Here is a 13,955-nt window from a genome sequence, read left to right as displayed (position 1 = left end):
GCCGGGAGCGGGAGCCGCTGACCGGGGGCCTCCCTGGGCACGGCCTGGCTCGCCCACTCTGGCCATGGTCTCGGGTCCCTGCCGACGCCCTGGCTCTGAGCAGGGGCCGGGGTCTGGCGTGGCCTCCGCCGAGGAGCATTGACCAGCGCATCTCCTTCCCCCTGGAGGTGGGGGTGGGGGCTGGGCCCTGGGCAGCTGTCCCACCCGCGGGCTGCTCACCCTGACGGTGTGGGGAGGAGCTGGGTGGGTGAAGGACCGTGGTCAGGAGAGGGGGTGTCCGAGGAGGGGGCTGTGGGGTGCAGGGGGGCCGGTCGGGGGAGGGGGTGTCTGAGGAGGGGGCTGTGGGGTGCAGGAGGGCCGTTCGGGGGAGGGGTGTCTGAGGAGGGGGCTGTGGGGTGCAGGAGGGCCGTTCGGGGGAGGGGTGTCTGAGGAGGGGGCTGTGGGGTGCAGGGGGGCCAGTCGGGGGAGGGGTGTCTGAGGAGGGGAATTCCTCCTGTGGCCTGGGGGGGGGTGAGGTGTGCAGAGTGGTTCTGACGGGATAAGGGGGGCTCGATGGGGGACGGGGCAGCTGCACCAGAGGGCAGGTGCGGTGAGCTGTGACCCTGTGGGGGCTTCTCTGGGTCCCGGTCAGTGTCTGCGACCCAGCCCTCCATTCCCCCTCTCCGTCTCCATCTGAAAGTTGGGGGGTGTCCTGTGTTGGATGGGGTCCCCCACATTCATGTGGAACCTGTGACACTGACCTTGTGTGGAAACGGGCTTTGCAGGCGTGATTCTGGTGGGTCCTCCCGGGGGCGGGCCTGAGGGCTTCCGGGCAGCAGAGGCCATCCCGGGGGGTGGGTGCTGGGTGCTGGGTGCTGTAGGGCCTGGTCCCGCTCTGGCAGCAGCACGCGCTGTTCATGAGTGTGAGGCGCCCAGGAGGCGGGGGAGGGGCAGGGTGGGGGATGGCCTGGCCTCCCGGAGCCCCTGGCCGGGGCAGGCCGTGTCTGGACCCTGGGTGTGGGTGGAGGCGAGGAGCCAGCAGGAGGAGCAGAGGCTGGGTGGCTGGACAGACTGGCTGGGTGGTGGGTAGTCAGCGGCCCCGGGCTGGCCCCGGGCTGGGCGCTGCATGCTGATGGCGGGCACACACTCGGGCTTTGTCCCGCGCTACGGCCTCATTTGCTTGCAGGAGGGGAACAGGGCAGGAAGGCAGCCGGCTTGGGGCGTGAGAACCGCCGTGGGAACCCCGCGCCGCGCCTGCGGAGGGAGCCGTGGGGCCAGCCGGGCGCTGACCGCTCCTCGGGGCGTCCGCTCCGGGTCCGAGCCTCAGGCCGGCCTGTCTGACGCTGGGTGACGGGGAAGCTCCCGTGCAGGTGGAGTGAAGGGAAGTGGGTCTCACAGCTGCGTCCACCCTGTCCGGCCAGCGCGTTCCGGCTGCTTTTCACTTACACACCAATCGGAGGCCCGGCCGGACGCCGGGAGAGGGACGTCGCAAACGCCGGTGAGCCTGCACCTCCCGGTCCCTCCCGGTCCCCGGCCCGGCCGCCTGTGGTCCTGTAGAGGCGTGGCTGGCACAGTGGTTGGGGGACAGCGAGGTTTACAGTCGCCGCGTCACGCCCCAGACGCGTCCCGCGTGGCCCCGGGCTCCCTCCGCCCCGGGAGAGCGGACGGCCGGGCCGCTGGCAGGGCTGCGGTGCCGCTCGCCCCGGTGGACGTGCTCCCGGCGGCCCCCACGGCACCGGGGCCGTCACTCTCGGGCGGGCGGCTCCGTCTGTTTACCACCCAGGTGCGAATCGCCGCTGGCCTGGTGCTGCGTGTGGAGCCGGTTCCGCCACATTTTTCAAACAGGACGTGTGCTCTCTCCGGACCGTTAGACGCTCTCCACCTGGTGCCGAGGGCTTCCATCCCTTAGCCGACCGATACCCTCCCTGCGGCCTCGATGGCACCGAGTTCTCTCTTCTTTTGGTTTTTGTGGGTTTTTGTGGGTTTTTTTTTAGAAAAGCCCTCTTGATTTTTTTTTTAATATATATTTTATTGATTTTTTACAGAGAGGAAGGGAGAGAGATAGAGAACTAGAAATGTCGATGAGAGAGAAACATCGACCAGCCGCCTCTTGCACACCCCCCACCATGCCCGCAACCAACGTACATGCCCCTGACCGGAATCGAACCTGTGACCCTTCAGTCCGCAAACCGATGCTCTACCGCTGAGCCAAACCGGTGTCGGCGGTTTTTGTTTTTTTTCAAGTTTATGTAACCTTTCAGCCCATCGGGAGTTCACTGCTCTTCACACACGTGGTTCCAGAGGGCTGCCCCTGCCCCCCCACCTCCCCCGCCCATGGCAGGGCAGGGCCGCCCCCACCCCTCCCGCACGCCCCCTGCTCTCCCCGAGGCCCACGGAGTCCGAGCGGGGGCCATGTCCGGCCCTTGCCTGTCCCCGGAGCCCCGCCGCCCCCCTGCCCTCAGAACAGAGCGAGCGGGCGCCTCTGAGTGGGGGCCGCCCAGCAGCCATGTGGAGGGGGGTGGGTGGGAGGGGCAGGCCCCTGGAGGGCGGGCAGGCACGTGGCTGCAGACCACACCCGGGCGTGAGGACGGTGCTCAGGAGCGGTCGGAAACAGGAAGTGCATCTGCCCCTTCCTGTTCTCCGTGGAACCCCAGCGGGGCGGGAGGCCCTCACCGTCCCGTCCTGCGCCCCCGCTTCCTGCCGTGCCCCGTGTGTGGGTGCCAGCCGGGGCGGTTCGTGTGCGTCACGGAGCTCCGGGCGCCCTGTCTGCGTTCTTCCCGCCGCGGGGGCGGGCGGGGCGGCTCTGAGCCTCGGTGGGGTTGGGAGGTCAGGCCCGCAGCCACGCGGGGAGCTGTGCGCCGGCAGGGGGTCAGGCTGGCCGTGCAGGGCAGGGCCACGCACAGGAACACGGAGCTCCCGGCGCCCTGTCTGCGTTCTTCCCGCCGCGGGGGCGGGCGGGGCAGCTCTGAGCCTCGGTGGGGTTGGGAGGTCAGGCCCGCAGCCACGCGGGGAGCTGTGTGCCGGCAGGGGGTCAGGCTGGCCGTGCAGGGCAGGGCCACGCACAGGAACTCGGGGTCACCTGCGTTTTCCGGGCGCAGTTCGGGCGGAGGAGGGGACTGGGACTCCGTGGTGTGTCTGTCCCTGGGTGTGCACATGTGTTTAAATGTGTGTGTCCATGTGGCCAGCAGCCATGACTCCGCAGTCTCGGGCCCCGGAGAGCCAGGCGGCTGCCCGCCCGCCAGGTCGTGGAGACCTCAGAGCAGGAGGCTCGGCGTCTCGCAGCCTCTGAGACTGGGCGGTTTCTGGGGTTTGTGGCTGCCCCAGGCGTGGAATCACAGCTCTGGCTCATTCATTTTTCTAAAACACACTTACTGATTTCAGAGAGGAAGGGAGAGGGAGAAACATCAGTGATGAGAATCATAGATCGGCTATCTCCTGCATGCCCCACACTGGGGATTGAGACAGCAACCCGGGCCTGTGCCCTTGGCTGGAATAGAACTCATGACCCTTCAGTCTACAGGCTGATGCTCTATCCACTGAGCCACACCGGCTAGGGCTGGCCTCATTCTTGACGCTCAGAGAACTTTTGGGGCGTGTCTGGCCGTCCCTGTCCTCCCAACACCCCTGCCCCCCCCCCCCCCCCAGCTGCGCTGTGCACAGGGCTGGCCCGTCTTTCGGGTTGGAAAGTCCCCTGAGACCCTTGCCCCCTCCAGCCCTGCGGGGCTCAGTGGACCCACTTTGTACACAGCCCGGCAGGGCCCCGCCCAGCGGGTGGTGCATGGTGGAGCCATGCCGGGAGGGCCGGGTGCAGCCTGAGCTCTGGGCCGGGGCCGTGTGTGCGGAGGGTGCGTCCTCGGGGGAGGCAGGCGGCCCGCGTGAGTGACCACGGCCGCCCCCCCTCTGTCCTCAGGGACCCCGAGCGCCATGTCCGGGTGAAGCAGCGGGGCTCGGTGCTGAACATGCTGAGGAGGCTGGACAAGATCAGGTTCAGAGGTCACAAGCGAGACGACTTCCTCGACCTGGCGGAGTCTCCCAACGCCTCGGACACCGAATGCGGCGACGACGCGCCCCTCAGAGCGCCTCGGACCTCGCCCCGGGACAGCGAGGAGCTGCGGGACCCCGTGAGTACCGGCTTCCGCCACACGGCCCCGGGCCCCTGCGGGGTGCCCCTCGGTCGCCAGGCTGGGTGTGGACTGGGGCAGGAGTGACCTGCCTGGTCCTCGCCCGCCTGCCCGCCCGGCACTGGCCCTGCCCTGCCCCTCACCCCACATCACTGCGCAGGGCGAGGACCAGGCGGTCACTCCTGCCCAGCCCACACCCAGCCTGGCGACTGGAAAAGTAAGACGGGAAGCAGCCTTTCCTCTGCCAGGCGCTGGCACAGCAGCTGGTGCTCCCTCCGAGGGGGTGGTGGGCAGACTCCTCAGCGAGGTGGTGCCCTTGGGCACGGTGGTGCAGGAGGGCCACGGACAGGGCACTCGGGAAGTGTCCGCCCCTGGCCTGCTGCCGGGCTCTCCTCGCCGCCCTGGGTGACCTCCCGACGTGGACGCCGCGCGGGGCCGTGGTCTCCTCCCGGCCCCTGTGCGCCCGCCTCCGCTCCGTGTGTTATGGACGCTCCGTCGGAAGAGGCTGGGTGCCGGCGGGATGAATAACTGACAGCCCGGCCTCCTGAGAGCCGCGGCTCCGGCAGGCGCTCCGGGCCCGGCAGAGGCGGAGCAGCCAGGCCAGGCGGCTCGCCGCCCCAGCGCCCCGGCACCGAGCGCGGCTGGCCTGCACGGGCCACGGCGTGTGCTATTGGCCGGCATCAGCCTGGGGCTGGGGCTGGTTCCGACGTTGCTGGGGCCGAGGGTGGGCCACTCGGGAGCAAGAATCCCTCATGTGGCTCCAGGCTGTGTGTGTGTGTGAGGCGGGATCCTGCAGAATCACAGTGTGACTGTTTTCCACGCTCTGTCCATCTGTCCAGCCAGGCCAGTGGCAGCTGCCTGCACCCAGGAGCTGTCTTGATGGAGACCCTGACTGTACCCGGAGCCCGGCCCTCCCATGTGCATGTGCGTGTGCGTGCACGTGTGTCTTCGTGTGTACGCATGCACATGCATGTGTGAGTGCCTGTGGCAGGTGACAGCACAGAGGGTCAGCAGGCTGGGGCTGGTGCTAGTGCTCCCGTCCGGGCACATGGCAGCCAGGGCACTAAGAGTGCGGTGCCCAGGGCTGTGACCCAGGCCCCGTCCATTCCCTCCATGTGTTTCTCGGGACCCTTTCTGCAGGGGGGGCTGGTCGCAGGGTCCCACGGGAGGGGGTGCCTCTCCCCCAGGGCACTTGGCGCCTCTGGGCACCTGCCACTCCCGAGAGCTATGTGCTCCCAGGTGGCTCGTGTGTGCCATCCCGGTGGCCGTACCAGGCCGCCCCCCACCTCCCTCAGTGTGTGTGCCCCGCACCCTTCCTCCGCTCACTCAGCTGTCCTCTGGCTCTGCTGTCCTCTCTACCGGCGGGAGGTGGGGGGCGGGGGCAGGAGGCAGGGGGCGGGGGTGGGGGGCAGGGGGTGGGGGTGGGAGCTCTGAGTGGCTGCTGTGAGGCCTGGTTGTGAGGGAGGTTGGCCACCTGTGTGTGTTTAGGCTCTTTCTCTTCATCGTGTGTCTGTGTGGTGACATGCGCATCACAGGAAACCTGCCACGTGAGCCATTTTAAGTGCCGCTCAGTGGCACTTATGCACAGCCACGTGGTTGTGTGGCCACCTCCGGACCACCACGGGAGGCTGGGCGGGGACGGATGGGTTTGCTGGCGGGCGTGCGCTTCTCCCTGGGGAGGGCAGGGGAGCCGCTGTGCTTCCGCCAGCCCAGCCGGCCCGGGGGAGGCCGAGCGACCCGCTGTGGGTCTCAGGTGAACCCGCGCCTGCCTGTGCGCAGGGCCCGGCAGGCAGGGGCTCCGGGGCGCTGGGTGGACCGGGAGCTTCGAGGGGCCCCTGAGCTCCCCCTCTCGGTGTTTCCCTCCAGGCCGGTCCGGGGACCCTCATCATGGCCGCGGGAGTCCATGACTTCAACCGGACGGAGTCCGACCGGCTGAACGAGATCAAAGGTCACCTGGAAATCGCCTTGCTGGAGAAGCACTTCCTGCGTGAGTACCGTGGAGGGCAGGCCAGGAGAAGCACTTCCTGTGGGAGTACCGCGGAGGGCAGGCCGGGGAGGAGGCCCGCCAGCCTCCGTCCAGTCGGTCAGGACAGCTCCCGCGGCTCCTGTGGACGCCCACACGCTCTCGCCTCCGAGTCCGCGGTCCCGCTGCTGCCCCCAAGCCCAGCTCTGGCGGCTCTGCTCCCGGGCAGAGGAGGGAGTCTCCCCGGAAATCACATCATCCCAGCCAACCGGGCGCCGTTCAGAGGAGGGAGTCTCCCCGGAAATCACATCATCCCAGCCAACCGGGCGCCGTTGTCTCCGGCCCTGGACACGGGCCTGTCCCACTGTGTGTTCTGTTTGTTTTCCACAAGGAATCGCAAGGCACAGCAGGGACGTGTGTGTGTGTGTGTGTGTGTGTGTGTGTGTGTGTGTGTGTGATGGCCGAGTTGGAGGCTGGGCTGGGCTGCTGGCGCCCCTCCCCCACGGACTCCTGCCTGGGCTTTGGCTGGTGACCGCCGAGCGTTCGGAAGGGCCCGCGGGTCCCACAGACGCTGCCTCGTTCCACCTGCTGCCTTGGATCCGCTCGCTGCCCCTGTGTCACTCATGTATTTATTTATTTTTATTTGTTTTTGTTGATGTCAGAGAGGAAGGGAGAGGGAGAGAGAGAGAAACATCAATGATGAGAGAGAATCATGGATTGGCTGCCTCCTGCCCGCCCCCCATGGGGATGGAGCCCACAACCTGGGCAGGTGCCCTGACGGGGAACCAAACGGTGACCTCCTGGTTCACAGGTTGGTGCTCCGCCCCTGAGCTCGCCGGCTGGCCCCGCTCTGTAGGTGAGGGGACCCAGCTCGGAGGGCGGAGGAGGGAGTGGCCCTCGGTGATGCCCTCAGCCAGGCTCACACGTGCCCCCTGCGCAACACGGCTGGCTCGGGGGGGGTGATCCTGTCAGGGGAATGCGGGGGGCAGGCAGCTCCGCCCTGAGCACCCTGAACTAGTCACGTCCGCGCCTCGCAGGGCTGCCCGGGCCCCGGGGGAAGGGCCCAGGCGGCCACCCCCTGCCCGTCAAGCCCACTGGGCCTCCGTCCTGCCCGTCCCCCTGGGATTGTCTCCCGCTCTGTCCGTGTGTCCCCGGTGGTTCGCACACTGAGCGTGTCTGAGCCGTACCCTGGGCACTCCGCTCCCGGGTGAAGGCGGAGCCTCAGGGGCGCGGCCTTCTTCTCCCGGGGAGCGGGTGACGTGTCTGCGTTTCTGCGTGTCCCGCCGCAGCGCTGCAGTCTTGTCTTCCCCTCAAACCCATCTCCTGTCAGCACTCCCCCTGCAGGTGTGTGTGCACGTGTGTGTGCACAGAGTGTGTGTGTGCACAGGTGTGCAATCAGCTCTCCGTGCACGTGTGTATATGCAATTGTTAAATCTGCATGCGTGCACTATTAACTCCGTGTGCTTGCACATGTGGTGTTAACTGTGCAACACACCTGTGTGCTGTTAACTATGCGGGTGTGCACACATGTGTTGTTAATTCCGTGTGCATGTGCAGTTAAGGCCACATGCGTGCTATTAATTCTGTGTGTACATGTATTAACTCTGCATGTGTGCATGTGTGTGCATAGTTAACTCTGTGTGCATGCATGAGTGTGTGCGCTCCGTTAACTCCACATGTGTGTACATATGTATGCATTTAACTCCGAATGTGTGCGCTGTCCACTTTGTATGTGTGTGTGCACTTAACTGCATGTGTGCACGTGCACGTGCACTGTTCGATGAGTACGGGTGCAGGTGTGTGTACTGTTAACTCCACATGGATGCTGTTAACTCTGCACGTGTGAACACGTGTGTATCATTACCTCACAGTGTGTGCTGTTAACTGCATATGTGCACGTGTGTGTATCATTAACCGCATGTGTGCATGTGTGCGCTGTTAGCTGAGCATGGGTGTACGTGTGTGTGCTGTTATCTCTGCCTGTGTGCCTGTGTGTGCTGTTAACTCTGCGTGTACGTGTGTGTGCCGATAACTCCACGTGTGCCTGTGTGCAGGTGTGTACACAGCCTCGGTCTCCCTCGCGCCGGAGGCTGTGGCACCTGCTGGGGAGCGGGTGCAGCAGGTCTGGGGCTGCTGTTGCTGCTGGGCCTGCCTGACCCGCTCCTCTGGCCGGTCCTGTGACGGGGCTTGTGCTGGGCCCGCGGGGGGCGGTGCCCGGGGACAGGCCGCTCGGCCAGTGCGGGAGCCTCTGCCCGAGCTTGGCAGGGATGCTGCCGCATCAGCAGACGAGCCTCGTGAACTTGGCTGTTGTGGGTCAAGCGGCCAGATTCGGCCGTGACACACGTGTCCGTGAGCCAGCTGAGCCAGATGCCGTCAGCGAGTGGGGCAGGGTCTGCGAGAGCCTCTAAGCCGGGGCTCCAGGGCGGGGCAGGGCCTCGGGGGGTCCCCAGGCAGGGCCGTGGGGAGCGATGTCCAGCAGGTGGGCAGGACCGCGGGTCCCACGGGGACACCGTTTGGGGCGCCCGGATCCCCGTGGACGGGAGCTCCTGCCTTGTGGTCTGTGCTGTCGGCCGAGGAGGCCGTCCCCCGGCCCCGGGAGCCCGCGTGGCAGAGGGGGTCTCCGGGCACAGCCCGGGCGGCGCTGACGGCTGCTGGCTCCTCCTCACTGAGGGTGCCTTCCCTTCGTCAGAGCGAGGGGGGGGACAGCCAGTGAGAGAGGTGTCAGTCGATCGCCTCCGTATACGCCCCCTGGGGGCCGAACCACATCTGGGTGTGCCCTGACCAGGACGAGCCTGCAAACTTCCGGCTCAGCCCACTGAGCCCCACGGCCGGGCCAGGCATTCTTTCTTAGCGATGGGAAACGTCAGAGAGACACTGAGAGCGTCATGTTCTCCCCCACACGCCACCCCCGGCTTCCGCCGGAGGGTGAGGCAGGCCGGCCCCCGCCCGCGCCCCCAGCCCGCCCGGGAGTCCCCGCACATTTCGTCAGGCAGCTCGCTGTGTTCTAGGAACGAAAGCAGCGCGTCTGACATCACCACGGAAAACACACGTTTTCTTTGTGTCGCCAGCTTTCCCACGTGAGCCCACGGCCCCGCCGCCCCCGCATCCTCCCTCAGCAGCCTGCGGCCGGCAGCTGCGACCCTCGGTGCTGACCGCTGCTTCTCTTCCGGCCTCGGGGGGCCAGGCTGTGGGGGGGCAGGCTGTCTGGGAGGGCAGGCCCTCTGTGGTGGGGTCTCCACTTCGTACTTTGCTCAGGGCATCCCATGGGTTCCACACGTGACCTGTCCTGTCCCGTCCCTCTGGGCTGATGGGAGGGGTGACCTTGGGGGCCCTCCCTCGCGGTCCCCGCCTCCATCATCATGGCTCCGTGCCATCATTTCATGAGAGGTTGCGAAGCGGATTTCCGCCTCCGCCTGCGCTCCACCTCCTCCGGTGGTGCACGTTACTTCCTGTGCCGCTGGGTGGCCCTGCGCAGACACGTGTCCTGGGTTCTAACTGCCTCACGGTGTTTCCCACACACAAGCACATCCTCTTGTCTAAACGGCACGGCGAGGTTAGCGGTGCTGCCGTCTGACCCGAGGCCCTCTCTGCCTTCCCTGTGCCCGTGTCCACGGCGAGGGAGAGCGGATCCCGGCACTCTCGGCGGCCCGCCGCCTCTTCCGTGGTCTCATCAGCGTGAACGGAAGGGAGGGGGAGGGGAGAGAAGCACCGACGTGAGAGCCACAGTCGCCTCCCGAACACGCCCAGCTGGGGCTGGGGCTGGGGCTGAGCCTGTAATTCACTTACATGCCCTGGATCCGAGTCGAACCCGAGACCCTTGGGCCCGTGGGGCCACGCTCTAGCCACGGAGCCACGGCCGGGGCTGTCTGTGTGTCTCTGATGCCCCTTGTTCTGTAGACTGTCTGTCCCTCGGGTTGGTGTCTGCTGGCCCCTCATGACGAGGTTTGGGGTCCGTAGCGGGTGCGGCGCCGTGCTGTTGCATTGTGGGTCGCATCCCCACGCCGTCTGCAGGTCCCAGGCCGTACAGAGTCGGTTTCTCTCCTGCGCCACGTCCCCTCTTTCTCGGGATACCAGTCTTTCCCGGTCAGTCCTTCCGGTGAATTCTGGGTGACGCGGACGCCCAGGCTCCTCTGTGTCCGGCCTGTGCCTCCCAGAAGCCACGGCTGCACTTGTTCTCACTCCCCCGTCAGTAACGGTGGCCCGTCCGCGCCTCCCTCCCCCGCCAGGCCCTCGAGCTCCCTCCACAGCGGGCCTTCAGTGTTCCCCTCCTGTGCTCCCCAATCTGTGCTCCCCCAGTCCGAGTTCCCGTCTGTGCTCCTGCCCTCACTGCTGTGCGGGCGTGGCCTGGTTTGAGCCACGTCTCTGTCCACGGAGACCTGTCCGTTCCCTGTCCTCGGCGAGCACCCGCTCTGGCCTGTAACGTAGTTGCTGGGTCCTACCAGGCCTGCCGCACGCTGCCTGCTGTTGCCAGGCGCCCGTGCCTGGCCCTCCACCTGAGCTCCCAGCAGGCCGCCCGGGGCCCAGGCAAAGCCGCTCAGTGGCCGAGGAATGGGTCGCCGAGGCCTGTCCGAGCTGGGATGGCTCAGGAGCGCTGCCTTCCCCACCCCCTTCCTCTCCCCCACTGCTGTGTGAACACCGACAACTGTTCCCCAACCCACAGAGGCCTTTCAGCTGCCACTGACCCTGCAGGTGTGCGGTGGGGCCCCGGCCTCTGGGCCTGCAGGGGGACGGTGACACGGGCGAAGGCGCCTTGGTCCGGAGTTGGGGCCCGGGTTTCTCGGACCAGGGCCTGGGCCCCGGGAGGCGGGAGGGGGGCTGCCTCTGAGCCCCAGCTCGGTCAGGAGCTGTGAGGCCGGAGGCGGGCTCCTGTCTCCCCTCGCGCTCGGAGGAGAGGAAGCCGACGGCAGGCGTTGGTGGCCTCTGTCCGGTGCGAAGAGCCGCTGTGGTCTGTGCCGTTGACCTCAGTGTGTCACCGCGGGCAGGGGCACGCCGCCACGTCCCCGTCCTGGCCGGAGCCACGTCCCCGGCGCAGGGAGCGCGCTCTGAGGAGCAGGACCGGTGGGGCGGCGCAGGTGCTGATTTAGCGGCTTGTGCCACCGGGAAGGGGGCGCTTGGCGGAGGCACGTCTTCTCACAGCTTTGCCGAACTGGGACGAGCAGGGCCCCAGGCTGCAGTCCCTGCGGCAGGGGCCTGGCGTGCCCCTGCTCCCTCCTGGCTGGGGAGAGCCCTGCAGCCGCTGGGACAGGGCCTGAGGCGGGGTGGGGGGTGTGTTCGGCTCTGCAGCCCCAGGGCGGGGCAGGCAGCTCGGGCTGAGGGGGCTGGAGGGTGAGGCCCGTCTGCAGCCCCGCGGTGTGGGCGTCTGCCCCTCAGAGGCGGGCACAGCGCCTCCCACGGGTCAGACAGGGATCGCTTTTCGAGTTCGCATCCTGCCCTCCGCCGGCCTGGCTGCTGCTGCCACGCGGTGGCCTTTCTGATGGGGGACCTGGGCGGGCGTCCAGGCAGCCGTGTTCAGGAAAGCGGGGTCTGTCAGGTGTGCTGGCGGGCCGAGGGCCGTGCCCGGGAGGAGGAGCGTGGGGGGCGGGACGGCTCCCGTTCGGGAGGACCGTCTCCTCGGGGCAGGCGCGGGGCCGGAGGTTACTGAGGAGCCGCCGAGGCAGCAGGCGGGTCAGAGGACTGAGCCTCCAAACATTTACCCAGGCACGTCCGGCATTCCGCAAACCCAAACACGTCCCTGGGCAGACGAAGCCGGCCGGCCTCCCAGAGGGGGTGGGGATGTCCCGGTGCCTCCCTCCCCCCGGCGCCCGCCCACAGGTCTCCTGACCGCAGCCTCTCCTCTGTCTGGCCCGCTCTGTGCCGGCAGACAGGGTCCTGCGTCCAGGCACAGCGGCTTCTGGAAACTGGCCGTGCCGGGGCCTGGGGCCATAGGTCAGGGCCTGGGCTGTAGGTCAGGGCCTGGGGCCGTAGGTCAGGGCCTGGGCTGTAGGTCAGAGCCTGGGGCCGTAGGTCAGGGTTAGGCTATAGGTCAGGGTTAGGCTGTAGGTCAGGGCCTGGGGCTGTAGGTCAGGGTTAGGCTGTATGTCAGGGTTAGGCTGTAGGTCAGGGCCTGGGGCTGTAGGTCAGGGTTAGGCTGTAGGTCAGGGCCTGGGCTGTAGGTCAGGGCCTGGGCTGTAAGTCAGGGCCTGGGCTGTAGGTCAGGGCCTGGGCTGTAGGTCAGGGCCTGGGCTGTAAGTCAGGGCCTGGGCTGTAGGTCAGGGCCTGGGCTGTAGGTCAGGGCCTGGGCTGTAAGTCAGGGCCTGGGCTGTAGGTCAGGGCCTGGGCTGTAGGTCAGGGCCTGGGCTGTAGGTCAGGGCCTGGGCTGTAAGTCAGGGCCTGGACTGTAGGTCAGGGTTAGGCTGTAAGTCAGGGCCTGGGCTGTAAGTCAGGGCCTGGGGCTGTAGGTCAGGGCCTGGGCTGTAAGTCAGGGCCTGGGCTGTAGGTCAGGGCCTGGGCTGTAAGTCAGGGCCTGGGGCTGTAGGTCAGGGCCTGGGCTGTAAGTCAGGGCCTGGGGCTGTAGGTCAGGTCCTGGGCTATAGGTCAGGGCCTGGGCTGTAGATCAGGGCTGGGGCCATAGGTCAGGGCCTGGGCTGTAGGTCAGAGTCTTTGCCTGAATGTCAGGGTCTTGGGTGTGGCCCTGTGTTCCCAGGTCTCTTGAGATGGGCCAGGAAGAGAAGCTGCTACACCACCCGGAGCACCTGGCCATCCTGCCTGGGCCAGGGGGGTGCCACTTCCGCAGTGAGGGCCGGTGGAGGCCAGCGGGGGTGCCACTGGCCGCGGTGAGGGGCGTGGAGCCCCCCCTGCAGCCCTGCTCACTGGCCAGACCTCGAGGAGAAGTCCTGGCTCTCACCGAGGGCCCTTGTCACCCAAATTCGGTGAAACTGGTCACGTTCTGGGTCTCGGGAAAGCCTTCGGGACAAGAGCAAATGTGTCTTTTCCTGTGGGATTTCCATTCGCAAGGCCTCAGCCTGCCGACCCCGCTACCCAGGTGTCTGTGACCCTCACCTGCCCACTATCGGGGTGGTCTGTGGTCTGTGACCCTCACCTGCCCTCTATCCGGGTAGTCTGTGGTCTGTGACCCTCACCTGCCCACTATCGGGGTGGTCTGTGGTCTGTGACCCTCACCTGCCCTCTATCCGGGTGGTCTGTGGTCTGTGACCCTCACCTGCCCTCTATCCGGGTGGTCTGTGGTCTGTGACCCTCACCTGCCCTCTATCCGGGTGGTCTGTGGTCTGTGACCCTCACCTGCCCACTATCCGGGTGGTCTGTGGTCTGTGTTCTGTGACCCTCACCTGCCCTCTATCTGGGTGGTCTGTGGTCTGTGACCCTCACCTGCCCACTATCCATCCGGGTGGTCTATGGTCTGTGATTGTCACCCTGACTGTGGCCACCACAGGCCACACTCAGCCCTGTTGGACCCCCTGCTGTGCAGTGACCACCCCCCTGACGCGGTGAGTGGTCCCGCCCTCACCGTCGCTGTGTGACCCTCAGCTGCTTTGGGAGGGTTCGCTCCTGCTTTTCCAGCCTCCGGAGGAGCTGCATTCCTTGGCTCCTGCCCCCTCCTTCCGACTTCAGAGTCAGCAGGGGCATCTTCTAGGCTCTCTTTGACCTCTGACCTCTGACCTCTGACCTGTGTCCCTGTCGGGCAGCGAGGAGCTCCAAGTGCCCGCAGACCGCTCCGGGCACGCAGGGGGCAGGGGCGGGCGCTCACGGCCTTCCTCCCCGCAGAGGAGGAGCTCCGGAAGCTGCGGGAGGAGACCAACGCGGAGATGCTGCGGCAGGAGCTGGACCGCGAGCGGCAGCGGCGCATCGAGCTGGAGCAGAAGGTGCAGGAAGTGCTGAAAGCCAGGTGCGGGGGT

The 13,955-nt window shown here is 67.0% G+C and overlaps 1 protein-coding gene across 5 annotated transcripts in view; it reads left to right on the top strand.

The window, feature by feature from the left end:
• GRAMD4 (GRAM domain containing 4) overlaps nt 1–13,955 on the top strand; it is a 52,381-nt gene that overhangs the window by 21,415 nt on the left and 17,011 nt on the right. For all 5 annotated transcript variants that reach the window (XM_084907522.1, XM_084907521.1, XM_084907520.1 and 2 more), the window contains exons 2-4: nt 3,890–4,100; nt 5,967–6,087; nt 13,825–13,945. In XM_084907522.1, coding sequence (XP_084763648.1) covers nt 3,890–4,100; nt 5,967–6,087; nt 13,825–13,945 — 453 coding nt within the window. The remainder of the gene's footprint in view (nt 1–3,889; nt 4,101–5,966; nt 6,088–13,824; nt 13,946–13,955) is intronic.

Source organism: Pipistrellus hanaki (genome assembly GCF_964339955.1).
Source record: "Pipistrellus hanaki genome assembly, contig: SUPER_3_unloc_1, whole genome shotgun sequence".
NCBI lineage: Eukaryota > Metazoa > Chordata > Mammalia > Chiroptera > Vespertilionidae > Pipistrellus > Pipistrellus hanaki.
Note: the sequence above shows the minus strand (reverse complement) of the source record. Positions and strands in the feature narration are given on the sequence as shown.